At 45.6% G+C, this 26,231-nt stretch overlaps 2 protein-coding genes across 3 annotated transcripts in view; one reads left to right on the top strand and one right to left on the bottom strand.

Annotated features, from left to right (window-relative positions):
- LOC146772564 (mucosal pentraxin-like) overlaps positions 1-24,311 on the bottom strand; it is a 36,830-nt gene extending 12,519 nt beyond the window's left edge. Inside the window, exon 1 of the mRNA XM_085637012.1 lies at positions 24,173-24,311. Within this exon, the coding sequence (XP_085493138.1) occupies positions 24,173-24,311 (139 nt within the window). The remainder of the gene's footprint in view (positions 1-24,172) is intronic.
- LOC146772563 (mucosal pentraxin-like) overlaps positions 1,669-26,231 on the top strand; it is a 116,646-nt gene continuing 92,083 nt past the window's right edge. Inside the window, exon 1 of one of the 2 annotated variants that reach the window (XM_085639616.1) lies at positions 1,669-1,748. The gene's annotated coding sequence lies outside the window, so the exon portion shown is untranslated. The remainder of the gene's footprint in view (positions 1,749-26,231) is intronic. The other variant, XM_085639618.1, reaches the window with a different exon arrangement.

Raw genomic sequence — 26,231 nt, 5'->3', positions numbered from 1 at the left:
CCCATTGTCATTCTGTATGTGGCAATCAGCCCCACACAGAATGCCTGCCCTAGACTGAGGCTGGAAGAGGCCACCACATGCTGTAACAGCCCAGGCTGGCCCATTATCATTCTGTATGTGACAATCAGCCCCACACAGAATGCCTGCCCTAGACTGAGATAGGAAGAGGCCACCACATGCTGTAACAGCCCAGACTGGCCCATTGTCATTCTGTATGTGACAATCAGCCCCACACAGAATGCCTGCCCTAGACTGAGATAGGAGGAGGCCACCATATGCTGTAACAGCCCAGACTGGCCCATTGTCATTCTGTATGTGGCAATCAGCCCCACACAGAATGCCTGCCCTAGACTGAGGCTGGAGGAGGCCACCACATGCTGTAACAGCCCAGACTGGCCCATTGTCATTCTGTATGTGGCAATCAGCCCCACACAGAATGCCTGCCCTAGACTGAGGCTGGAGGAGGCCACCACATGCTGTAACAGCCCAGACTGGCCCATTGTCATTCTGTATGTGGCAATCAGCCCCACACAGAATGCCTGCCCTAGACTGAGACTGGAGGAGGCCACCACATGCTGTAACAGCCCAGACTGGCCCATTGTCATTCTGTATGTGGCAATCAGCCACGAACAGAATGACAATGGGCGGGTGGGGCTGCTCTTGTGCTCTGAGGATGAGTGCGAGGGAACAGCTCTGCTCCCTGCAAGGCCCAAAATTAAGGGCAAAAGGCATCCGTAAAAGGGATAATCACGGACAACGGGCGTGAGGTCCAAATTACGGACGGTCCGTGAAATTTACGGACTGTTGGTCACCCTAATTGCTGTTGAAATACAAAACCAATATGCAAGTGCACAAACAGTTGAGTCTTTTTCAACTTTTAATTTGCCACTATTTGGCGGCCATACTCTGGACAGCTTGAACTTTCAGCTGTATTTGTGTGACAGCGTTTCTGAAAGTTTAATGTGCAATTCAACATTTTTTGGGTATTTTGATCGCTTGAACAAGCTGAAACCGAGCAATACATTCAAAAAAGTTCAGAACAGGGGACTCCAAAAATATGTCCTGCAATGGGACACAAACATCCTTAAGATGGCATAGGGGAAAACACGTATCATGGAGACGGTGGTTACAAAATCAGTTTATAATATCACATAAAGGAGAAGACGGAGGGCATTAAAGGGCTCCCGACTGCCCCTAGTAACTCAGATACACACAAAAATGAGCTTGGTGCCCTCAGGAGTCTGCTATCTGCTCAATCAGCTGATCTGCAGTTCATTAACAGAGACCCAGTGAGCTCCCTGTGTGCTGCTAATTGTTTTTGACCAAAACTCCAGGCAGTTCCAAGAATTGGACGAGGATGGAACACTCCTAGATTCAGGCTGCTGCACATGGAGGTCAAGAAAAACAAAGTGGTTTGAAAGCTAATTGTTCCTGGACAGCAAACGATTTAAACTCTGACAGAAGTGCCCCTTTAAGCTGGCAGCACAGTTGAGTACACGTGCATACATCATCAAAATGCAATTTATTGCTACACGGATCAAGTGTTCTGTCAACCTCCTTCTTGCAAGACACCAGAATGTCCCAAAGCTTTGGCCCTCTGCCTCTGAGACTTGGGCGAACCGGATTGGTTGATATGTGTCACGTGCATCTCACATGGGGGCTATAAAGCACGTGGCGCTGCTGCTGTCCAGTCCACAACTATCTGAGTGAAAGTGGGTTTTCGAAGACGTTTGCTTCGCATCTGACATGTAAGTTTTCATACATACGCTGCCCAATTACTATGTCTTACTGGTTCCAATTTAGTAGTAGCATTAAATAGCGCTTCCTACTTTCTTGTGGTGTGTCAAGGAGCATAAGTGAGAGGGTGGCATGCTAGGTGGCGCTGTACCTGCCGCGATCCTTCCTATGTGAGAAGCGTCTTATGTAGTGCGTGAGTGACCAGGAAGTGCTGTTCGTGACCTTTTGGGGGGGGGGGGGCAGGTCAGGGTGATGGCGCAGGAAGTGGGGAGAAGATGTGGCCTAACGACCAGAGCTGTTTACTTTGGACCTGGGGAGCCAGGTTCGAATCTCAGCGTCGGCTCAACATCCTATGATTCTGGGCAAATCACTTAATCTCCACATGCCCATCATAAATGAATGTGTCCTTGTGTAACATAACAGGTGCTCAAGTAAAGAGCTCTGATACCTTCGAGTCAAGTTCGCGCTATATAAAAACCGCAACCACAACAACAAGCATTGAAAATGCAATAGGTCTCGCCTTCGATTAAGTTAAAGCCATTTGCTTTGCTAATGGTATTGTATAGCAAAGCAAATGGCTTTATGTTAATGAAAGGTGAGACCTATTGCATTTTCAATGCTTGTTGTTTTGTTGTGTTCACTAAGACATTTCAAGGCAGACTGCATTTAAAACAAAGCACTGAAGTCAGCGGTCTAAAATGATATGTGTCAGACACACACCCATCCATGAGAAACACTGCTGCAAATGCTGAAGCTATAAACAGGGCCACTGGAATTATGCATCAGGGGAAGGACAAATTATGCGCCATTGTTGAGTAAATTATGCAACTGGTAAAGTCAAATTATGCAGTACAATGTGGCACTTTTTGTGAAAGTATTTCTTCAATATTTTGTTATTTTTAAACTTGTTAACACTGTCTGGACCTTGGTTGCACCTCGTTAGTACCAGTTTAAAAACCCAAATGCAGCGATAAGCAACAGAAAGGTGACCAGTCAACCTTTGCAAAGGGCCTTTCACTGCGCGGCAACACATGATGCTGCGATTTTACTAACTTTTGAACAGTGTGAGCAAGAAACATTTTTTTTGTTAAAATGTGCAGATTATGCAGCAGATGCTAGATTATGTGGCAAATGTGGTAAATCTATAAATATACAAAAAACGCTGCAATTTCACAATCGTATCATTCCAGTGGCCTTGGCTATAACTATAAGGTTGAACACAATTTGCAGTTCACAGACACACAGAAGATATCCCATTTTCCATTTGCCCTGCCACTCTCTGATGCTCATTCCATTACTGGATCTAGGACGACAGAATGCCACCCTTCAGGAGAATCGTACGTTGCAAGCATTGTGCTTCAGAACTGAAAATCTTTATAAAAATATAGCATATTGAGTTAACATAAGATAACATGTTGTAAAGCGCACGTTCACCCAAAGGTCTCTTGGCGCTGAACAACAGACGTTTATTGTTACCCAACTCAATGGTACTCATTTTATCGACCTCAGATGGATGAAAGGCTGAGTGGACCCACCAGGATTTGAACCTGTGGCCATGAGGTCAAACACAGGCCCCTGCAGTGGATGCATTAGTCCACTGAGCCACCAGACCCAGCAAAACGAACAGTATGAACAGCAATGAATTAAAAAAAAAAATACAGCATCTGCCTATTGCTCTCCAGTACCAAGTTCACTTCAACTGTGAAATCCGGTATATGTATTCAGTATGTACCACTTGTTGAAATATATTCTAACTTAACAATATAATTAACCATTCAGTGTACTGTAGAACACAATGTGGGTCGCCAAATATTATATCCTGTTTATGCCATTCTAATAATCAATATTTGTCTGCTAAAATAAAAACTAGGGGGCGTGTTAGGGCCCAATTAAAAAAAAAACTTGGCATTCACACCTGTTAAAGGCAACAGGAAGAAGGCAGAAGTTTAAATAAATTAAAGTTCCAGTCTTTGAATTTGATGTGCAACATATTATTTATGAAAATGACTACTGGCAAAAATGAACCACTACACAATAGTGTGCACTGTGGGACTAGCATTTATCACCGAGCAATTTCTGAGGATTTATGTATTTTTTTAGTTAGTTAATTGGTTACCTACTAGTCTATAACTTCCGACAACTTGAACACCACCAACACAAATATGTTTACCTGATGTGGAAAATTCCGTTGAGAAGTTCAAGTACTGAAAATAGTAATGGATTTACGATACCCTGCACAAAGGGTTTCTCTTTTATAGGCTGGTCAAAATAGTCGATGTATCCGATTTAAAAGGATTGATGCGGCAGAATATTTAAATAGGACGCAGGGTTGCCCAATTCATCAAACGTTTTGGTGGTTGATCAGGCGATAACTCATAGGATATACGCATATCTTGATATTATATAACTGTTACATAATATCAAGATATGTGGATATCCTATGAATTAGCGCCTGTTCAACCGCCAAAAGGTTTGATGAATTATTGTAACTATCAGTTGGAATCATAAGGTTTGGTTTCCTCACAAAGTACCCACTCTAAGAGTTTTGTGATGTGAGAATTTTTTCGCAACTGGATGAGGACTGTGGGGCATATTATCAAGAAACGGCGTTAAAATTATCTCCGCTTTAGCGGCAGAAAACTGCTGCTAAAGCTGCGATAATGGGCTTGATAATATGCCCTTGAGAATTCCCATAGAAGCCCATGTTCTGGTGTCACAATGGGCTTCTATGGGAATTCTCTGCGGCATATTATCAAGCCCATTATCGCAGCTTCAGCGGCAGTTTTCTGCCGCCAAAGCGGCGATAATTTTAACGCCCTGCTTGTTAATATGCTGTTGTCTGTTTCCTTTGTATTTCACACTCTTTAAGTAGTACTTTTGCAGTTTCAAGTTCTTAAATGGCAAATAAGCCTCCAATTTGGTTCAGGCAGGCTTAGCCAAACTCTCACTGTAAGTCTGAGGCGGTATGTTAGGGGAAAATCATATCACTTATTCCTGTAAAACTCATCAAAATACATGTTAGTGTAAGGGGTTAATGTAAGAGAAACTATACTCAAACGTTCTGTTTATAAGTTTAAAAGTGCACATGTGTGTGTGTGAATGTTTGTGTGTGTGTTGCGTGTGTGTGTTGGCATCTGCTGCACGTGGGTGTGTGTTGGATGTGTGTGTTGATGTTTGAATTTGTATGTTTGGCATGATGATGTCAGCTTGCCATGTTTTTCAGACTGTGTACGTTTGTATTTTTTCAGACAAATGTATATTTCAAAATTTAACAATTAGGTCTAAGGTAATAGGTCAGATATTGAAGACCTCGACTAAACGAGGCAGTATATGTCTTACATGTGTGAGCCAAGGGCCTTCCATCACCGAGTAATTAAATAAGTGTCACATGACTTCACACTCTATCATTAGGTTTATATTTTATACAAACACGTCTGTATGCCCATCCATCCATCCATCCACTCATCCATCCATCCATCCACTCATCCATCCATCTATGCAGTCAGGCTGCTTGTGAGTTAATCCTTGTTGTTAAGTTCAGACAGCTCAGAGTGCTAACTTTTCATATTAAGGGCAAGTGTTTGTAATTCAAATGCACTTAACATAACATGACATATCATATCATATCATAACGCAGCATTAGATAAAACGTCATCATATACCACAAAATAAAATACCACAAAATAACAAAACTGTAAATACCATAACATAAATAACACGCCGTATATCTGTCATCTGAAAGCCACAAGCTCGAATCCTGCCAGGCTCGGTTTACCTGCTCATACTTCTAAGCTCATTAGAAAGAGAACAGTGTGTTTGTTGGGAAATGGCAGCATGCTTTTCTTTGCAGCGGGCCAAGTGTAAGTCGTTGATATAAAGTATTTATATGGCAAATGTATGAAAACCAGTCGGTACATGGGAAAGGCGTTCTTTATCATTTGTTTATTATCCCACCCACAACTACCTGTGCGAATAGCATCTGTGCACCTATGCTTATGTTTGTGCATGCGCGAATACTACACACAGTTAGACATCTGTGCGCACATACTTTTACTCCTTTTCTACGTCGTTTTTGTATCTAACGTTGCTTTTCTGCAATCGAGCAATATCAAAACCTTCAAAAAGACACCAATAAATAAATAAATAAAAAATGGGAGCTAAAAACATCCTTCTCCGTTTCACACGGTGCTGTTCTTTGTGTCGCTCGAAGTCCAAAAGCAGGGGGCGCTATTGTTCACGTAACACGAAAACAGCGCATGCCAGGAATGTGCTTGAAAGGTTGGCTTTGTAACATGGCGGTTTTGTATCTAAAAGACAGCAGCCGATGATCATCATGAGAGCTCGAGCCTCACTTCACGAGGGTTCTTTAATGCATTTTCAATACAACGTCACGTGTAGCAAGGAAGTTTTAAACCATAGTGCGCCATCAGGGCAATGCACAGTGCCTGTTGGAATGTTTTGTTTTATAATGCGCTTCATGCTGACAATCATGGGAACATCCTCAACGTTTTAATGGACCTTCCTCAACGTTATTTTTTCTTGCAATTAATTATATGAGCCGAAACCCAAAAAAATACTTTTAATACGTTTTTTTAAGGTGTCACAGCAGCATGTCATTTGCTGCCCACCCCTCTGTGTTGTAAAAAAAGCAACAACTGTGTATTACTTTTATTTCTCTCAGCATCTGTTCACAATTTGAGATTGTTCTGGTAATTAGGGAAATATGTCTTGTCCAGAACTTATTAGGTTGCATTGTGAAAAATGAAAGAACATGTCTATATGTCTTACTTTTGGATAATTATAGCTGTAAATAAACATGCCTCGTTTCGCGTCATATCAAGTTATGCTATGTAATGTTCCGCTCTTTTATGTTTTACAAAGCGCCTTATGAGCCCAATTGTGAACGGTATCGCTGTACAATAAAATATAGATATCAGGAAGTAAACAGACTATTTGTGAAAGGGAATTTCTCACGAGTTACCAAACACTTTGTCGATTTTGATAGGAAGAAAAACAAGGGAGGTCGGCCGGGCTGGCGTGCAGTGCACACACCGCGTGCTTTTACTTTAAACTGCGTTTAAAGTGAAAGCACGCCGTGTTTAAAGTGAAAGCACGTGTGTTCAACAAGATGGCGGCGGGCTGTCTACTGTCCTTACATGCACGCGCATGTGCTAGGTTTGGACAAATGGCGAGAGCAGCCATCTTTGTCCATCTCTGTGCGTACATATCAGGCTTTCGGAGAATCGATTCCAAAAGGTACTCGCAATAGCGAGGACAGCGCATGCGCTGCTTTCGCTAAGCGAGTCCTAAAAAGTGTGAGGGACAGACGAGCTCCAGCTATGATTCAAAGTGTTCATCACATTTTATTTTTAGGTCTCGCCTAGCGATGCAGCGCATGCGCACTGCTCGCCTTGGCAATATCTATTGTTGTCGGTTTCTTGGCCGAAGGGGGACAGGATATGAGTGCGCCCGGACAGGCGATGTGCACGTGTATGGCTCGCGGGCTGTCACTTTCCCTCGCTCACCGTTCTGGAAACTCCGGCTGTGCACGTGCTCAGCCCAGAGGTTCGCCGCGGACTTGGTGTGCGGCATTTTCGTGCAGGGCAGGACGCGAGAGTAGCGCAGTCATTCCCCTGGTTCCATCTCGTTTTCGGAGACACCTTATTTGCGCTGGTTTTCGTTTTTTCTGCTCCCTTTTAGACTTTGGAGTTTCCCTCGGACCCTCACAGAACTTTCGTTTACTGTGTGAGCTGGCGCGCGGCCAGCAGTACGCAGCGACCTCATCAGCTGAGCTTTCAAAGAGAAAGGAAATGGCAGATACTGGTTATTATATTTATAATCCGCTGCCACCAGCCAACTCGACAGCACTCATTCAATCAAACTCTGCGATCTTCATGTCGTACAGCTCTTAGAAGCAGACGCATTCATTTATCTACCAAGCTATTTGGTCTAGTGCGCCCCCCTCTGGTGCTTGTCAGAAGAACAGCAACGCCAGTCCCGGCGTGGACCTGTTAGGCCTATAAATAAAGAGTGAACGAAGCAGTTGCCTTATCACGGTTTTCACGGATATCGACACTTCTGCAATTACACGGTTTGCGCAGCGCAATTAATTGCACTCTTCGGAGCACAGTGTCCTATCTTGAAACGCTTGTTTTCATTTCCTTGACAGCACACATCTGCCATTCCCTTGTTGCCTGCATCTGCTGTCGCAGTCAGGCTTATCCGATTGGGATCAGAGACACGTTTGAGGTGAATTTTCCCTGAAGTCACGCACTGCAGCAACAGGCCTGGTTCACACGCAAGTGTCACCTGAGGACTCAGGAAGTGGATTTCTAACTAACAGCAGACAACCCTCTAAGAAAGGAGACAAAAATGACTCTAAAAAACACAGTAAAAGGTCAGAAAACACACTAAAAGACTGAACGCAGGAGCACAGCCAAAGAGAGTGCTTGTGAAAGAGGCAGAACTCGGCGAAAAGGCACAGCGTGCAAAAACAAAAAGCGTGTAAAAGACACATCACAAGAAATACAAAACACCAATTACTATTGTGATGTGACATTCTGAGAGCAATCCTGTTTCACAGTAAAACAACCGGTAGAATGTTACCCTTCCAAAACATCTGTGAATGTAGATGTTCAACAAGTAGGGTTAGGGGCAAGTTTGAAGGCGTTTCTGGGAGTTAATACCAAAAAACAAACAGGTGAGCGTCTCCAGGCTTGTATAATCGAGGAAAGCCTAACGTCCGTTCCAAATAGTTTTCCAGCGGTGAAAACAACTGGAAATGTACTCGTGTAAAAGGCGAAAGGAAGTACAGTCATTTCCAGACAGGAAAGGCCTCCCTATCAGAAATGTATTCAACTCTTGGAGTTAAATGTGAAAATTAGGTCTGTATTCATTTTCCCTAGCGGAAGTTCTGCATGTGTAAATGCTACGCTGGCCAGCAGCCCTGTAAGTCTATTATAGTTGAAGATTTACACTCACTGGATTATTTGAGGCTGCCACTGAAAGGTTGATTATTTGATCCAGATGCAGAAATCACAGCTATGGAAGCAAATTCCTGACTTTCCTGAGTTGGCTATCGGTGATATGCAGACGATCACAAAAAGTGATGGCATATGTGAGCCAGGATTACAATCCAAGTCTCCTGGATTCAAAATTCATAATTTTGCAGCTTGAGGGCGCCTCAAACCAGGCAAGTCCAAGACCTGAATAAAATGCCAACGATGCGCTGTGGAAATAACAGTGGTGCCCTCACGTTCTGCGGCTGGCCGAAGCTCCCGCAGGGGGCCACTAGAGAGGTCAGCACTCTAGTGTCACCTGGGCACCCCACACCCCCCACCCCCATCAGGGGCAGGGACTCTGGGTGGAGTCCCCCCAGCCTGGTCGGGGCGCGCTAGGGGCGTCACTTCCTGGGTGCCAGGACTTGGGGGAGGGTATATATGCCTCCCCCACCATTTTAGCGCCCTCTTTTGCGTGCCTGACACGCCGTCTTCTGGTCGTGTTACGGGTCTTTGCGGTCTGGGTATTGTGAGGTCGTCTGTGACCACGTAGGAAGCGAAGTGAGGTGAGGTGATCTGTCCCCCCCACGTCCCACCATGGTACCCAGGGCCCGCGCTGGCCGCTGTGTGAGTGGCAATTCCACGGGCCTGATCCCGCAGTGGGCAGCAAGGCGCATCCGCGGACGTGGCTGCCGTGAGGGTTGGGACGTGGGCAATGGCGGGGGGGCTTCAGGTTACATGGCCACAGGTACGTGCCGGGCCCCTAGCCGAGAGTTAGTTTCGGACACCTCCCGCTTCAACATGGGCGCAACTTCGGCACTGGCACTAGTCGTTGTGAAAGGGGAAGCAAGCGGTGCACGCCTCGCCCCGTTCCCCGCCAGCTTTTCCACGGATCATAAGGAATTGGAAGGGTGGCGGTTAACAACCACCCGCAGGGCAGAGTAATCGTAGGATCGGGACCGGGTGCTCGCTCCGCCGTCAGAGATGGGGCGGGGGGGGCCACGCTCCGCTCCTGCGCTTCGCTCCCCCCAGGTTTGCATCCCTGCATGACACCGGGTGAAGCGGTGGGCATCAGGGGTGCAGAGGCCCACGGATCGCGTGCTAGGAGGTGAGCGTAGGGCCCCAGTCTTTGTGTAAGTCGCGGGGGCATTCGAGCGGGATCTTGTGGGTCACCAAAATGGCGGTGAACCCCGACTGTGACCGGAGGCTGGGTTTCCAGTTACCCGGGGGTCGAATTTAACCCGTCCAAGATACGGATTTTTATATGGCGGCGGATTCAATTACCGGCGCTCTTGCCCCTAGCGGATGCGTGATAGAAAGCAGCTTGTCCGCCTCTAAGACAATCGCTGCACTTTAATGTCTCACATTTTCTTCTGAGGGGAGAAAGGGCGGCGCAGGGGTAATTCTGATCGCCGTGGGTGGGCCCGTTGCTAGGGGATGCTCGGTCGCCCCACTCCCACTCCCACCGCGCGTACTCCCGGGATATGGCTTGTAGGCAGAGCTTGCAGAGCACGGTACAGCGTGAATGCGATAAGGTTAGCCAGCAGTTGGTAGCGCTGGCATGCAGACGCTGACACCCCCCTCCACCCCTCCCCAGAGTGAAAGTGGTTAAAGGTTGGGTATTAATGATTAATTTAGCCAGAATTTATGAAGCAGCTCTGTGGCTCACATGGGCAGTGATCTACCTCTACAACCCTTCATACCATGGTTCCAGCCCCGAGTCTGCCATCAGCCTAATTTCTTTTATGGCAAATTTCTCTGAGTGCAGCAGGAATGGCAGTATATGTAGCAGGGCTGCAAGTTGAATTTTGCAAGCAGGCTGTGCCTATCGGCAGCACGCCCTGCCCCCCCACCCCCTCTCCGCCCGAAGTGGCCAGCGAGATGTCCTTAGGGCACCGCGGCTGGGGACCATGATTCTCGGGAGGCAACGCAGCAGCAACGGCGGGCCTAAGAAGGTGCTCGTCATGCGTGGGAGGCCGGGCAGGTTGTGCGCGGCGGGAAACGCGTTTCGGACTGGCAGAGTCCAGGTCGGTATAGAGAGCGTAACCGCATTTTTGCATCCGTGGATCCTGGATCCGTGGGCAGGGTTGCTGCCTCCCGGCCGGCTGCTTATAACCCGCTTCACTGCACTACCGTAGCGGGTGCTACCGTCGAGTCCACTGTTCCGGTTGGACGTGTTAGAGGTGGCAGGGGGCGGTGCCCCCCCTTGAAAACCCAGGGTGCCCGGCAGGCGATGCTAGCGGGTGGTGTGAATTCTGGCTGCGAGGTTGTGCTGGCTGCTTGTGCTGGGGCACGTTGGGCGGGTATGTTTTCTGGTTTTGCCCCCATCCCCCCAGCGTGGTCGTGGTGCAGGTCCAGTCGCAGCGACTCAATGTTATATACAAGCCATAGTTACTGCATATTTAGCTTATGCAACTAACGCCTCTCACCCCTGGTTTGTGCCTAAGCGAAGGTGGCAGATTAGTGGCAGGGAAGAACTGTTGCTTATGATGTGCTGGTTCAGGGCCGATGCGCGCTGGCCAGCCTTATTTACTTCGAGCATTGTCATTATTATGGCAGAGACTCATGGCCTACCTCGCTAAGTAATGCAATGGTCCGTTGGCTTACGTCGTTGGGGTGCAACGTACCAAACTGGGGCTCAATGGCAATGATGGAGCACCACGAGTAGGACCATATGCGCGTGCTATAATGTTAGCTCGCGCTCTCTAACACAGGCACCGTGTTAGGTTAGGCGGAGCGTGAACCCCCCTACTTCTTGCAAACTTACCAAGCTGATTCTAGCGCAGTTTGCACGCTGCACGAGCTGATGTTCAGTCTGGGGATGTCTCTGTGTGATCCCATCTCGATAGAGAATGTCAGGAGCCGCCACGACGAGGTTGCTTAATGTGTTTCTGGGTTGCCACCTACCTCTGCCCGTGTAAGAGGAGCCGTGCGCCGCAGTGTCTGGCGTTTGCGGGTGATCCGGGACTCAAGCACGGGTTAAACGAGCAGCTCCGGTCCTGGTGTAGGGCGCAGTGGGCGATGCCATGCCACTTCGTTAATTTTCCGGCCGGGTCAGCTGCGCATCGCTGTCTCTCGGGCTGTTTTTGCGCCTGGGGTGGGGAGAGGGGGAGTCTGGCTATCGTTGCTCAGGTGAACACCACTTGGGGGCAGTGTTGTTATTGGGTCCACCTGCTTGTTGGAGCTGGGAATGCAGCGTTGGCCTCATATCCCCCCTCCCACTAGTCCCTCTCATTTAGCAGCGTCCTTCCGGCCTCACCAGCAGCGGCCATCGGATGGATGAGGGGTCTGCGTTTGCCTTGCCGGTATTTTCGCTGAGTTTGGTTTGTGCCGGTGGTTTCTAGGGCTTGGCATTGGACTCCGGCCCTTGTGGTCGCTGCCACATGGTAGCGCTGTTTGTGTGGTTTGTTGTGTGGTTAGAGATGAGCACAGCAGTTGTTTGTTATTCAATGTGCATTGGAGACAACTAGTGCCCGCTCCAAAATCATTCTTAGTGTTTGGCGGTAGGCTCAAGCATCCTGTGAAGCGGGGCAAATCACTTAAGTTAACTCAAGCAGTCTGAGTTGTCGCACGCATAGGAGTGACAAGGTTAGTGGTTGTGCGTGCAACTAATCAGCATTGACTAAGTCAATGGACAGGCTTGTTGTAGGTGTAGTGCTAGAAAATGTCAGGCATAGTCTTGATGTCACTCACAGATGCACTGGAATTATGCAAATTTCAGACATAGCAATCTGCAACAATGGCAGCTATGGATGGGGCCGAGCTAGCATGCTCGTTCAGAATCCTCAAACTAGGCCTTTGCCAAGATAGGCAACCTGATTTGTAGCACTGAGCCTGGCCCGCGCACTATTTTGCTGTCTGCAGGTGGTGACTCTTTCCAAAGTGGGATTTGTTGGTGCACCATCAAATGGACCCGGTTCTCCATACGGACAAAGAGTAGGTACGAGCATATTAAGATAATCTAAATTTCTGGTCATTTAGCTATTAGCTGCCCTGTCGTGTGAGCAAATAACCTGCAGGTAATGTTGGGAAGTGAGGCTGCTCAGTTGCTCAAGCATTGTCTGCCTCGTTTCAGGGCCAGTGATTGTTATTTTTCAAGGTTGAGGCTCAATTTCTTAGTTACGTTTTGTGGTGCTTGGACAGGTTGCCAATATTTATATAGCACGGCGCTAAAGCAGTAGTTTTGCGGAATGTTGGAATGCGAGGTAATTTACAAGAAACGCATTATAGATCTGGGCATCTTCGCTACAGGCTAACAGTGCAGGCATGGTGCTCTGGTTGTGGGCCTTGTTTTACCAGTTTTGGTACTTGGAGCACCAGGGTTGTTGACTCCTGCAGCGTGGGGCACGCAGTTCACGGGTCCCGTGGTGCGGTGAGAATGGCCAGGTTAGGGATAAGTGCAGCTTCCTCCATGACTTTCCATTTCACTGGAAAAGGGCAGTTCGGTGAAAGCACCATGGTTCAATAAAATAGCTAGCTCAATGTGGGGCGGATGCCGGCACAAGCCAATTTTGTCTCCGATGCGAGGATTGTGCGACGCCATTCCATTTTCAAAATGGCTGCCGCTTTCTGGTTTCGGCACCTGGCATGCGTGCAGGTGACCTGTCTGGCTGTTGCGGGAGTACGGAGGGCACTGAAGGACTCCGGTGGTCTCTACGATTCCCTGATAAACTGCTTCTAGAGATTTTGTTTGGCTACGGCTGGGTTTTATACACATTTACCTACTTTATGGGGCAGTACAGGATCTCAGTTGATTCGTGATGTGATGTTGCTTAGTGGTATTGGTCGCATTTGCGGTTCAACTTGCTTTTGAGTGAATTGAGACATCTTATTCAATGGTCAACACATTAAGCGTGACAGACCCACCATTTAAGAATGAAGCATTCTCAATACGCTATGCAACAAAGCTTAAATTCGGGCTTAATTTACCTTATACAACTAAACAAGCATTGTTTAAACCAAGGGTAGTGACGTATTGCAGGTATAGTGTAGTTTTGCAGTATATAGCTGGAGGCAATGTCAGAAGCTGCGAAATGACAGCCGGCGGCACTCTAAGCTTTTACAAAATGCCAGCGTATGGGTCACCCACACACACATGCATTGACTATGCATCCAGGAGGTGCTGACACAGCATCTGTCAGGGCAGATGACGGATGGGTTTGCAGGCTATACTGGCATGGTGATCCACCCTTGCCTTGGTTTAGGCGAAGTGGCACACCGTGCGGCCTTGTAGGGCATGAGATAGTGTAAATTCACTCCATGACTACAGCCCTTGGTCATCAGTCTGTACCCTCGTACTGGGGATCATCCAGTTAGGGGGTTCATTTGGGCTTAGTCACCCCAGAATGATATGCACAAAGAGAGGCGCTGCAAAATGCTGAGACTGCATTGTGCAATTGGCTACGAGGGCCTTCATGAGGAACATCTGCTGGCACCATAAAGAAACAGGTACCATGTACACTGGGTGGGCATTCCTCTGCAACCAAGGGCAGGTTTCAGGTCGCTTCAGTTAAGACATATTCACCCGCGCTTTAGGCAGGGCAGAAGGCGAGTGGTGGTGGTTGTCATCTAACAAGTGTGCTGCGGTGCAAAACAGTTTGGTAAACACTGCGTTAGAGCCAAATGGCGACAGGGTATTATAGACCATTTCGCATTCCCAATATTCAGGAAAGGGCAGGTACTTGCACAGAATGTTCACCTCTGGTTCCCACAGACTTGTCTGCCACCTGGGTTATCCTTCTATGGGCTAGAACCTGAGACTGGAAGGGGCATCTTCTGCGACCGGTGTCCCAATTACGTTGATAGTCAATGTTGGGGTGGATGTACCATGGAGGTCATGATTGCTACTTGGGTTGTCCCTAAGTTTTGGGGTCAAACTAGGTTGGAGCATTAAGTCTACAGTCATTCAATCCAAGTAAGGGCAGTTAGCGATAGATAAGTATCAGCGAGAGGGTAACATACACTGGCTATTCAGCGACATCGTGCCCCGGGGGCAAGTGCGCTCCACAAAAACACAGAGCTGCAACCAGAAGGGTGCCAAGTGGCAAAAAACAGTAAATAGGTTCAAGATGGGTGTCTATGGCCTTACAGCTGTGTGAAGCCAGTCTCATTTTGAGGTACGCCCAGGCGAAAATTGGGTGCTTCTCAAGGTTCTCATGACCAATGCGGTTTGTGGTATCTCCCAGCGGATCCACTGAAGGTGTACTGCAGCTAACGCGAAATTGGGAATCTGGGATTCCGACTCTTTTGTGAGTTTAAGAATCCAGGGTCAGAGATGGTTAGTAGGTACTGGCATCTGTGTTCCAACGGCAGTTAAGCAAGCGAGGTGCACTGCATAAGTTGTCACTACACGAAAGGGTGAGGTGTCGCCAATAGCGGGCATAATACATATATGGTCAAACCAGATTTCACACCAATAAGGTGTTCACCAGGGCTAGCACCCAAAGGGGTCTGTGCAATTGTCTGTTCAATGGGGTGAAGTAAGTGCACCCCAGAACCAAGGGTAGGTGACCTGTTGCTGCAGTTAAGCTCAAAAGCCCCGCACGGTCAGCTATATTAGCCACGCTTGGTGGGCGCGGTCAGCCAACATAGTGTGCTACCATCCCAATAAATGGGGTAACAAGGTGTCGGGCACAATGGGCTACTATGTCAATAAAACATTTGGCACGTCCAGTGTTCAACAAAAACTAGAGTTTGACGGAGCAGGTAATTTCCACCGCTGAGGATGCTCCGGGATGGCATTGGGCCCCCCCCCCCCCCCCCCACCACCGATTTGGGAATATTCTAGGAGGGGGGTAAAGTAGGACTTAGCCATTCTTGAATGTTAGGCACCATATTGCAGACAGTGCGCACTGTACAAATCAGACAGACTGGCTAAGCGGTATGCCGAGGGGGTTTCACCACAGAGGGAGCTGAGCGGGCAAAATTCCCATAAGGAATAAGGGATGCAGGGGAGGTGCTGGAGGTCAACCATGCTGATTGTCACATTTGCCAGCTATGAACATTCATGTGTGTCATGATTTAGCAAGCAAAGGGACTGTGCAAATGTTAAGTATATTCCTTCTCGCCCTATAGCCAAAGTAGGCAGGCGGGTGAAGGAGTGGTATCCTAACTAGTGGGCTGCTGACCCAGAGATGGGAGACACAGGTGTCCAGGCACACACAGTGCTAGAAGGGCAGCAGCTAGGTGAGATCAGCAAATAGATTGGGCTAGGTGTGCCATAGTGTCTGAATTCTTTCCGTCCAGAGCTGGCATGAGGTGGAGTCATGTGAGGCAGTGGAACTTTCACACAGAAGGGTGAATAGTTAATTGAACAAGTCACAGGCCAAAGGGGCCTTGGTTTCATCAGACACTAGCTGATTCAGGCTAACGTCAAGGGCTGTTGTGAGATAGATGGGGTTCATTTATCACCGGTAGGGATGTATCCCTTTCTTCTAAGATTTGCAGGAGGCTCTAAAGAGGAGAGGTTGCAGGTAAGACCATAGCTGTTTTGGTGGGGGGCTCTGGCGGTGACGGTAACCACCTCCAGAGCTGTGGCGGAGTTACAGGGCTATCTGGAAGCAGGGCGTTACAGAAAGGTACCTCTGCGCGGCACCATAGGGGGTGCCAGAGCCAAATCCCAGGAGCCTCATGTGAGGTTCCTGGAAAAACGTGTTGGCGCTCCGTTAGTCCTTCGGGCGGTTGTGGGCCTGAACAACCGGGGGTTTGCTATGCTACGCTCCGCCTTGAAAGGGGCGTGAGTAATAAGGGACCAAGTGTCACGTGATCCGGGAAGAGGATCACAAGTAAGGGCAGCACAGGTGGGGTTCACCCCAGTGCTGCCTGGCTCATCAGTTGTTTGCCTACCCTTGGATTGCCCGCAAGATAACCCACCTATTACATAACGGTTTATGTAATAAACCTGCAGCAACTTTACCCAAACAAAAAAAATGTGTTGTGTATTTATTTATTTGCATATATGTTGTGTTGGAGGGGTGGGAAAGGATGCCAATGGTGATACTATGCCTGGCTTCAGTCACCTGCCCTGGCAGCAGGGTAACGAGGAGCGTGCAGGCAGGCACTGAGGCCTTCTGCTCCGAGGCCTCCAGAGCACGGAGTGTGTCTTCTGACAGCCTGATTTAAGCTCAGAAACAGCATAGCATTTATGACTGGAGTTTAAGAGCCACCCAGGGCACCAACGATTTGTGCAGGGCAGTGATTTATCTGTGATGGTTCAGTGAGCTACTGCCGCCTCGAAGCTTGAACATTTTCCTGAAGAGGAAACAAAACCGACGCTTGGAAATAATTCCACTTTTATTTCCCGGCACCTGTACGAGGGGTTGTGTGGCTGGGGTACACTAACTAAAGGGCAAACAGAAACAAGCATTTGCAATGCAACCGGTCTCACATTTGGAAAGTTAGAGCGGTTGGCATTGTAAATTACAAAGATTTTTACCTTTGTTTTTTTGTTTGTAATGGAGTGATCTTATTTGCATAGCGCTATTGCCATTCGTATGATCTCGCGGCGTTGCAGAACGAGAAAGTGGGAAATAGATTAGGATGGAGGGGAGGTGGGAAATAAATGACACCAATGGAAAAAGGAATTAAAACAAGCATTTGCAATGCAATAGATCTTGCATTTGCAAGCGTTTAAGCTATTGGCATTGTAAATGACTAGGCCTTTTATTTATGCTTTAAAAATCAACAAATAAATAAAAGGTATTGTCATTTACAATGCCAATAGTTCAAACTCTCGTAAATGCGAGACCTATAGCATGGCAAATGCTTGTTTTTTTATTCTATGCGTTTTTGATTGTGCAAAATGCTGCCAACGAGGAAGGGAAATTAGATTTCTATAGAAAAGGAGTCCTGTGCGAGATTAAAGATTAAAAAAGTGCATTAAAATTCATAGTGTAATTTTTAGACCTGTTTGTTAGCGCAGCTGCTTAGAGGGAGATGGATTAATAAGAGAAGGAGTAAGACCCACCATTAATTTTTCAAAAGTGAGCGTAAAACTTGCATAGTGACCTCTGATAGGTTTATAGAAATGTTTGTGCATCCATTTTTGGTCGAGCATTTGAGACCTCTTGTATATACTTTAGTATAATACTTTAGTATGTATACTTTAGTATATACTTATATATGTATGTACTTTGTGGGCTCTGGAGATCAGCCCTAGGACTTGTCTGCTTCCGCTTAGGGACTTTTTTTTTTGTTCAACTGCCTCTATTTAACTGTCTTGATAGGAAATTACCAGCAGAGGTCAGTAAAATACCAGAATTGCTTTCTGCTGAGGTTCTTCCTTTTTTAGGTCTCGCCTACACAGCGCGCATGCGCTGCATACGAAAAAGACCTATAGAAATCGCTTTGGCTTTTCAGCCAAAAACGTGCACGCATTGCATTGCTTTCAATGGCAATGCGTGCACATTTGGTGAGTCCCTTGCGGGAGCGAGCTTTGACAACATATGTTTGCTCGCTCCCGCAAGGGAATCGCTGTGTGTTCTCTCGCACTCCCCCCACCCCTCCTACTTGTTAGCCCAGAGCAGCGGGACGCTTCAGCTGCATTCGCGGCCTCGCTTTGTATTATTTTAGAGATATATCTGCACATCGCCGGAGGAAATTTATTGCTATATGTGATATCTACCAACAGTTGTCCAACACACCCCAAAGACAGTAAGGGCATTCTAGTACAAGCACTAACTCTCATGATATGTACGTTCTTTTCTAAAAAGCGCGCTACACTTATCAGTTTGCAAAGGAAGTCGGATATTTGATTAGACTCCGAGTCTTTTACCGGCGCTTCACTTCTTTAAAAAAATATTGTTTTTCAATCATCTGGTTAGAATTTCTCGGGCACGTGACGAGCCCCCGAGTTATGTTATTTGCTCTGCATGTGCTCAGCAAACCACGGGAGGATATGCTAGTTATTTCGCCAGAGTGGGGACTGGGCTCCCATTATGAGGCCTCGGCACCGGGAGACAGATAGCATCTCTGCCTTCCCCCTCCATTTTGCAAAGAGGCCTGCCTGTGCATGGAAACAACTGACTGCTCGGCTCGCACTTCTTGAAAAAGGTCCCAGCAGCCTAACCCGGAGTGTTTATTTAGAAAGAAACCATTGTGTCATTTGAATTTTTCAAACCAGGCCGGCGCAGCCAAGGCCGGCTTAGATATGATGCTGTTTAAACAAATACAGTTAGTGTTCGAGTGGAGTGGCTGCACACCGTGTCTCCTGCCCGTAGAATGCGGCAAATGCCGGGGCCGCCAAGGCCTTGCCTTTCTCTGGAACTAATCTTGACATTTCATGACAATTTATACCCAGACAGCCACCGCGCTGGAATGTAGGAGCTATTTTGTTGCTCATTCTCTTGAGTTCTGTATTTATGCTTTCCTTGGCCTCGGTCGGTGAACTGCAGATTTCTCCCCTGGCTGGTGCCAGTGCTCACAATACCGCCAGCACAGGGCAGAGCTATGAAAAATGTCACTGCCCAGGAAGCTAGGAATGTAAGTGTATACTCCCCCCTCCCCCACGCCATCACACTTACCACCACCTCTTCCATTTCTGTCTTCGCTCCCATCTCCACAGATCTCACTAGTCTTGGTTAGAGCCAAGAGCAATCCTGAAAGGACAGACAATATATGGATTAAAGTGCCCCCTGCTGTACACAGGGATATTGAAAGTCACCAAGGAGTTCCATGACTACATCCAGAAACAAGGAGGACGGGTAGGTTCCTTTGTAAGTCCATAGAACTCTGAGGAAATTGCATTATTCTTTGAATGTACAGCAGAGGGTATTTTATCCCTTATAATACAGAGGAAAACCATCACCATTCCCATAATTAGCTCAAATCCTTGGTGTTGTGCACTTTCATGTGAATACCAAAGTATTATAGAATATCCGAAGAGTAGCACTGGTGCGCACCCATCTGTCGCACTGCGAGATCAGGAATGTATCCTTATCATCAACAATTTCTCTTTTCCTTTTTAATTGTAATACTTTTATTCAGGGTAAACCGATCAGTAATCCAAAACCTTTGTCCAAAGTTCATCCATACTTCCAACATACCAGCGAAAACAGCATGATTCCAACATGATTCATTTTACATTTTCACATATCTCCTGCATGCCCTCCGGGCCTTCAACAGCGACACGTTGAAAAGAATCATTAAAAGCAAGTTGGCTCAAAAGATGTTTATTACTTTTCACGCAATTCATTTCAGGCCACAAGGGCCCTTCGTCAGGGGTCACTTAAAAGCCGCAAGCGGCAGTAACATCATAACGTGCAACTCCATTCGACACTGTCAGCCTTCAGTCATGAAGACATCAAGAATAAAAGATACATCTGTAGTGCAGAAATAAATACACCCAAAACCATTTAGTAATTTGCTGCAAATAGACACTAACATCAGCTTAATGCAAGTCAAACAAAAAAATGCTGTTGCTCAGAATGTTTTGAAAAAGGCCGAGAGAGTTTATCTTTCTTGTAATGACTTGCTTTGAGCAAAAATAAACATGTTGCCATGAATTTCTTTCTGTTGATCATTTTAGAAAAACAGAACACAGGAATGAAAAGCCAGTTCTCATTTTCATTGTTTAAACTGAAGCTGCAATTGTGTTTTGTGACCTGGCTTCCACCTTTTCTGCTTGCTCTGGCAGGACACAGTATGACCTTACAACTCAACTGTAGTAGGTTATTACAGTTGAACAGCTACTCACTTTGTTATTGGTGCAACAACATCAACTGTTGCATGTCTAAACATTTATAAGGTCCCAAAGGCGAGACCTATTGGCTATGCCAATGCTTGCTTTATTTTTCCAGAAACTGCCTCTATTGAACTTTCTTGATAGAAAAAGACCAGCAGTGGTTAGTTAAATACCAGAATCACTTAAGAATTCTCTAGATTGCAGTGCATAGAAGTAGTCTTCCACGAGCACCCGTAGACAAAAATATTTTTTTCAAATGTTGTAATTTCAGTGATCTGAACACCGAAGGCCGTGATGTTTTATTAAAAACAGAGCTTTGGACCATACCATTTCCCGCTGAAAGGCAATATTTCTCTCCATACCTGGCGTGTCATGCAGTTTGATACTTACGTTTCCTCCATGTTAAAGAACAGTAGATGTTTTAGCACCCAGGCTAATGTGCTGCATAGCTAAATACAAATTAGGTCCCAAAGGTGAGACCGAATGCATTGCAAATGCTTGTTTTTCTTCAGTTCCCAGAAGTCAGATTTTAGTATCGAAAGTTTCCGGACTCTGTGTCATCCACCCTTGCCCTGGGTCTATTGCCCAGGGCCATTCGTTTTTAGAAAGTCACATCTTTCGGTGCAGGAAGATTTAGAGACCGGATAAATGAACTAAGGAGGGCAGACTCCAAAAATATCACTTGAAAATGTCTTGAAGGGATGCTTAAATATGAGCACTGTGGTCCATACTGAATGGATATAGCGATTCAGCTGATGGAATGGGCAATTGGTGAGGTCAGGCAACTTTGGCTGGAAAATACATGGAAAATAAAAATACTTTCAGATGCCACAAATTGGAGGTGAAGGGGTGCAACAGAAAGGGGGCGGAGTCACAATGGGCAGAGCCATGAGGAGCGGAGTCTGACACTCAAATTACACATATTCTTTTTAAACCTGTACCCCAAAGGAATTGGCAGCAATGACAGATGTTATAGTGAATCTGTTCTTTCTTCCTTGATTGCTCACAAAAAGACTGCTTTTTAAAATATCTTCTGGGTTAGGGCGCCTGCTGCAGGGATCTTTGCTCCCAGCAATTTCCTTTTTTTTTTTTTTTTAAATATATTTTTTATTGTTCATCATCCTTGATCAATTTAATATTTCACACGTTTGTAAAAATTAAATGAATAAGCCCAACATGAGATGTAATAACATATGATACTTCATCCCGACATAATTCCATAATCATATATAATTAATAATAGAATCTAAATGCAATTCACCCATTCATGAAAGGGATAAGGTAAGCATTCATGAAAGTCAGCGATCCCCCAAATTCATTAAGTTTAATACCACGTTCCCATCCAACCCACCCTTCAACGACATGATACTTAAAAAAACATGCTATTCTACTAGTTATAACTATCTGTCACTAGATTCTATCCAGCCTACCTTTCCATTCTATTACTGGAGCCCATATGCGCTTCCCTAGCTGTCTTGCTTTCCATCCTTTTTTTTCATATAATCCTTTTTCTAGGCTATATGTAGCTAACAACCTCGACAACCATTGTTGAAAGTTGGGTGGGTCGGGGTCTTTCCATACTGATGCTATGCAGATCCTAATGATAGCCGTTCCCATAAAGAGAAATTCATGATGAGCTACAAGGGCCCCGTCCCTAACCACCCCCAAAAGCACTACTTCATTAGTGAGGCTTGTTTGAATACCCAAAGTCTGTCCCATAAAAAAGCTCTATTGCAGTTTTCAAGGGGGTCAGTTTTGGACATGAGGCAAACCGTGTCAGCTTCTATACTTTGACAGCGCGGGCAACAAATACCGCTTGCCCCCCCCCCCGCGAGCTATTCTTGCTGGTGTAAAATATAGTTCAAAAATAGTTTTATAATGTTGGGCCTGAAGGTTCGCCATCTTTAGAACCGTACCCCCCAATTTAAGCGAGTTTTCAAATTCATTCCCTTCCGTATTCAATTTTTCCCGCCATTTTTTAGACGCTTTTTCCAGATCATCATTCTTACACTGATTCAATTCCCCATAGATCTGTGTAATTGTGCACCCTTCTAGATCTTGCAATCGTTCCATAACCTCATCTCTTTCAAATGCCTTATTCCCTCCTTGCTTCTTTACCAAGGCCGACCTAATCTGCAAGAATTTAAAAAACTCTCTACGATCTAGATTATACAAATTTTGTGCTCTTTCAAAGGAAATTATACCTTCAGAATCAGTGATATCTCCAATTATTTTAACTCCGAGCACATCCCACCGTCTCATTACCTCATCATGAAAAACCTCTGATAGGGGGGGTTTTTGAATAAAGTGGTATAATAATTCATTCTCCCAAGTCCCAATTTTTCCGAATGGAAGTCCAAACCGTTATAGCTGCACCTAGCGCCTTAAACTTGACTTTTTTATAATAACTTGCCTCGCTGAATGTTAAAAGCCAATTGCGTGCTTCACCGCTTAATAGTAGCTCATAAACATCTGGTACAGCCTCTCGACTCTTCCATTGCTCTATGATCATACCACCCAACAACCCACGCATATACTGGAGAGCCGAGGCCCAATAATATACCCTTAGGTCAGGTACTGCCCAGCCCCCTCTATCCCTAGGAAGGGACATATATTTTATTGCCCTTCTTGTTTTCCCATGAGACCAAATGAAACGGTTGACTACTCCCTCCATTTCTTTAAACCAATTGTTACCAAACTTCAGGGGGATGGTCCTGAACAGATATAAAACTTTTGGGAGAAACAACATTTTAATAATGTTGCAGCGCCCTACTATTGTCAGATGTAAATTATTCATTCTGTCGATCTTTTTTAGATTTTTGGATTACCGGGCCTAGATTTTGTTCCACAATTTTAGTTAGGTCTGATGTTATGATTACACCTAGATACGTGGCCGAATCTGTCAATCTTGAATCTATCATGTCTACCTTGTTATTAATCACAATTTGCGTCTTGCCCTGATTTAATTTATAACCAGAGATTGCCCCATAACAATCCGCTTCATATTCTATTTCATCCAGAGCTGAAATGGTGTCTGCTGAAGTGATTGCCAGATCGTCTGCATAGCCTAGAATCTTTGTTTCAAACCCATTAAATTTTATCGGTAAAATACATCTGTTTAGCTCTATTCTCCTGATAAAAGGATCTATATAAAACGCGAAAAGAAGCGGAGAACAAGGACACCCTTGTCGGGTTCCTTGCCGAATTTTTATTAGGTCACTCTGTTCTCCCATGACTCGAAGTCTAATCTTAGGATTCCTGTACAACGCCTGTAGAGCCCTTATACACCCTATACCAATATTTGATTTCTCCAATACTAGCCAAAGGAAACCCCACGAGACCCTATTGAACGCCTTCTCTGCATCAAGTAGTAGAAGAGCCATAGGGTCTCGTGAGGCTGCCGTACCATCAAATAAAGTACATACTCTCCTAACATGGTCTGCCGTTCCCCTCCCTGGAATGAATCCATGTTGTCTAGGCAAGATCACTTTCCCTATTATAGAGCTGAGACGATTCGCTAAGATCTTGGAGTAAATCTTCGTATCACTGTTCATAAGGCTGATTGGCCTATATGACCCTGGATCAGTTGGTGGCTTGCCTTTCTTCAAGAAAACCACCATAGTGGCTTCCTCCCAAGACTGTGGAGGTGTTTGTCCTCTTTGGGTTTGAATCATTATGTTGCACAGGTCTTCCCTCAAAACATGAAAGAATTTTTTATAAAATTCCAGGGGAATAAGATCTGGCCCTACAGCCTTACCAGTAGTTAGATCATTAATCGCTCCTTGAATCTCTTCAATAGAAAAGCTGGCCTCCATCTGCACTGTATCCTCCCCAGAAAATCTTTCCATTGCGGCCGATTCTAGATATTCATCTATTCTCTTGTTTTCCGCTACCATTTCCCTGCTATATAATTTTTGATAAAATTCTTGAAATACTCTACAGATGTCCTTTGGAGTTGTAGCAGTTACCTAAGCTACCGAGATAACTTCGGAGATATCCCCTCTAGTTGTTGCCTGTCTAGTTCTAGCAGCTAAAATGCATCCTGCTTGTTCACTAAATTCATATTGAACCGGTTTCCAGGCCAAAAATGTTCCTGCTGCTTTGGCGGCAAAGATATCCCCGGCCGCATCTTTTGCGAAAGCAAGCTTTTGAGCTATCTCATCTATATTGAGATTGGAACCGATGGCCCGAGCTAATTCTTCTTCGAGTCCAACAATTAATCTTGATCTTATCTCCATCTCATTCTTTTCTAGCTTATTTCGTCTCAATGAATAGCTCATAGTTTCTCCTCTGATACCTGCCTTCAGGGCATCCCACATTATCCCAGATTGGGTACTCCCCCTATTAATTTCAAGGAAATCTTTGAGCCATTTCTCGATATGTATCACATAATTTGCGTCTTGCAGCAAAGCGCGCTCAAACGACCAGTTTGTAGATTGCAGGGGTTTATTTGAATTTAAAACCTCTAGCACTAGGGGATTATGGTCCGAAACAACTCGTGGCAACCTACTTATTTTGCTAATGGAGATAAGGGTGGAAGAAATCAGAAAATAATCTAATTGTGCTATAGCCCTATGTGGTGCAGAAAAATATGTACTACCTGTCCCCAAGGGTTTTTTTTGTTCCCACATATCTAAAAGTCCATTATCTTTCATTATTTGGATTAGAGCTCTATGGCAATTTCCAGGGTGTAATAACAGTAAGATAACTTGGGTTGTCAATACACTTGATGAAATTTGGTGTTGTCTGGTTACAGGCTTGACTCATCATGAAACAGAGGGTTAAGTGCCTGTCAGAAAGCAGGCAGGTCTAACATGCAGGACACAGATTTGTATTTAACCCAGACATCTCAGTGGGATACTGCATTTGCTGCAGAGATCCCCATGTCACCTTCATGTCATAAGTTAAAATACTTGCATTACTGCTCTGTGTATTATGAACCGGAACAAGGCTTAATGCAGGTTGCAAGGCATAAATAGAGAATCCCTACTGTTTTTTTCTCAAAATCTCGTTATTCTAAAGTTGATAAAAATGATTCCATTGGATAGTAATCAAGACGTAATATTAAGTTCTATATAAACAGTTATTAATGTAATTGCTCAAATAAAAATATTGGACCTTACAGTAAATGTATATCTATTACATATCAAGCTTGGAAGATTGCCCCCCCCCCCCCCCCAAAAAAAAAATCATGGTTTAACTTAAGCACTTGTGAAGTGGCAAACTGAATACCTTTGTTTCCTCAACCGCATTGTTATCAAAGTGTTAAAATTCCAGTTAGCACTCAGCGGGACTGGAACAAAAGGAGTGCTGATGGCCTATTAAGTGATGCATTTGTGTTGGGCTTAGCCGGAACTGTAAGTAAGAGACCGTCCTCCGTGTCTGCAGGTTGTTGCTCAGTACACACAGTGGGGAAAGCGCGGGTGCAGCTGACTTTGTGGGCAAATTGCAGCAGGACAAGATCTGCACATTTTACCATAGCCAGCCCGGATCCTGGATCCGGCTCAAAAATAGCTGCTGGCCCTGAATTTGGAAAGAGGGGTGAAAAAAGGAGAGGTAAAGAGGGAGAACAAAGTACAAAGAGAAATAGCTAGATGAAGAAAAAAGAATTACTGAATGAGAAAAAAGAGTGCGTATGTGGGAGACAAAGACTGCTGTAAAAGGTGATAGACAACAGTGCTTAATACATACCAGTGGTTAAAGGTAGTGGGGACAATCACTCATTCCGGGGGACTTGAACCTATTTTTCATCATCAGACTTTGATCTAGAAAAAGAGAATAGAGGTGCAGAAGAGGCAGAAGAAGAAGGAGGAGGA

The sequence above is a fragment of the Triturus cristatus genome, chromosome 12 (genome assembly GCF_964204655.1).
Source record: "Triturus cristatus chromosome 12, aTriCri1.1, whole genome shotgun sequence".
NCBI lineage: Eukaryota > Metazoa > Chordata > Amphibia > Caudata > Salamandridae > Triturus > Triturus cristatus.
Note: the sequence above shows the minus strand (reverse complement) of the source record. Positions and strands in the feature narration are given on the sequence as shown.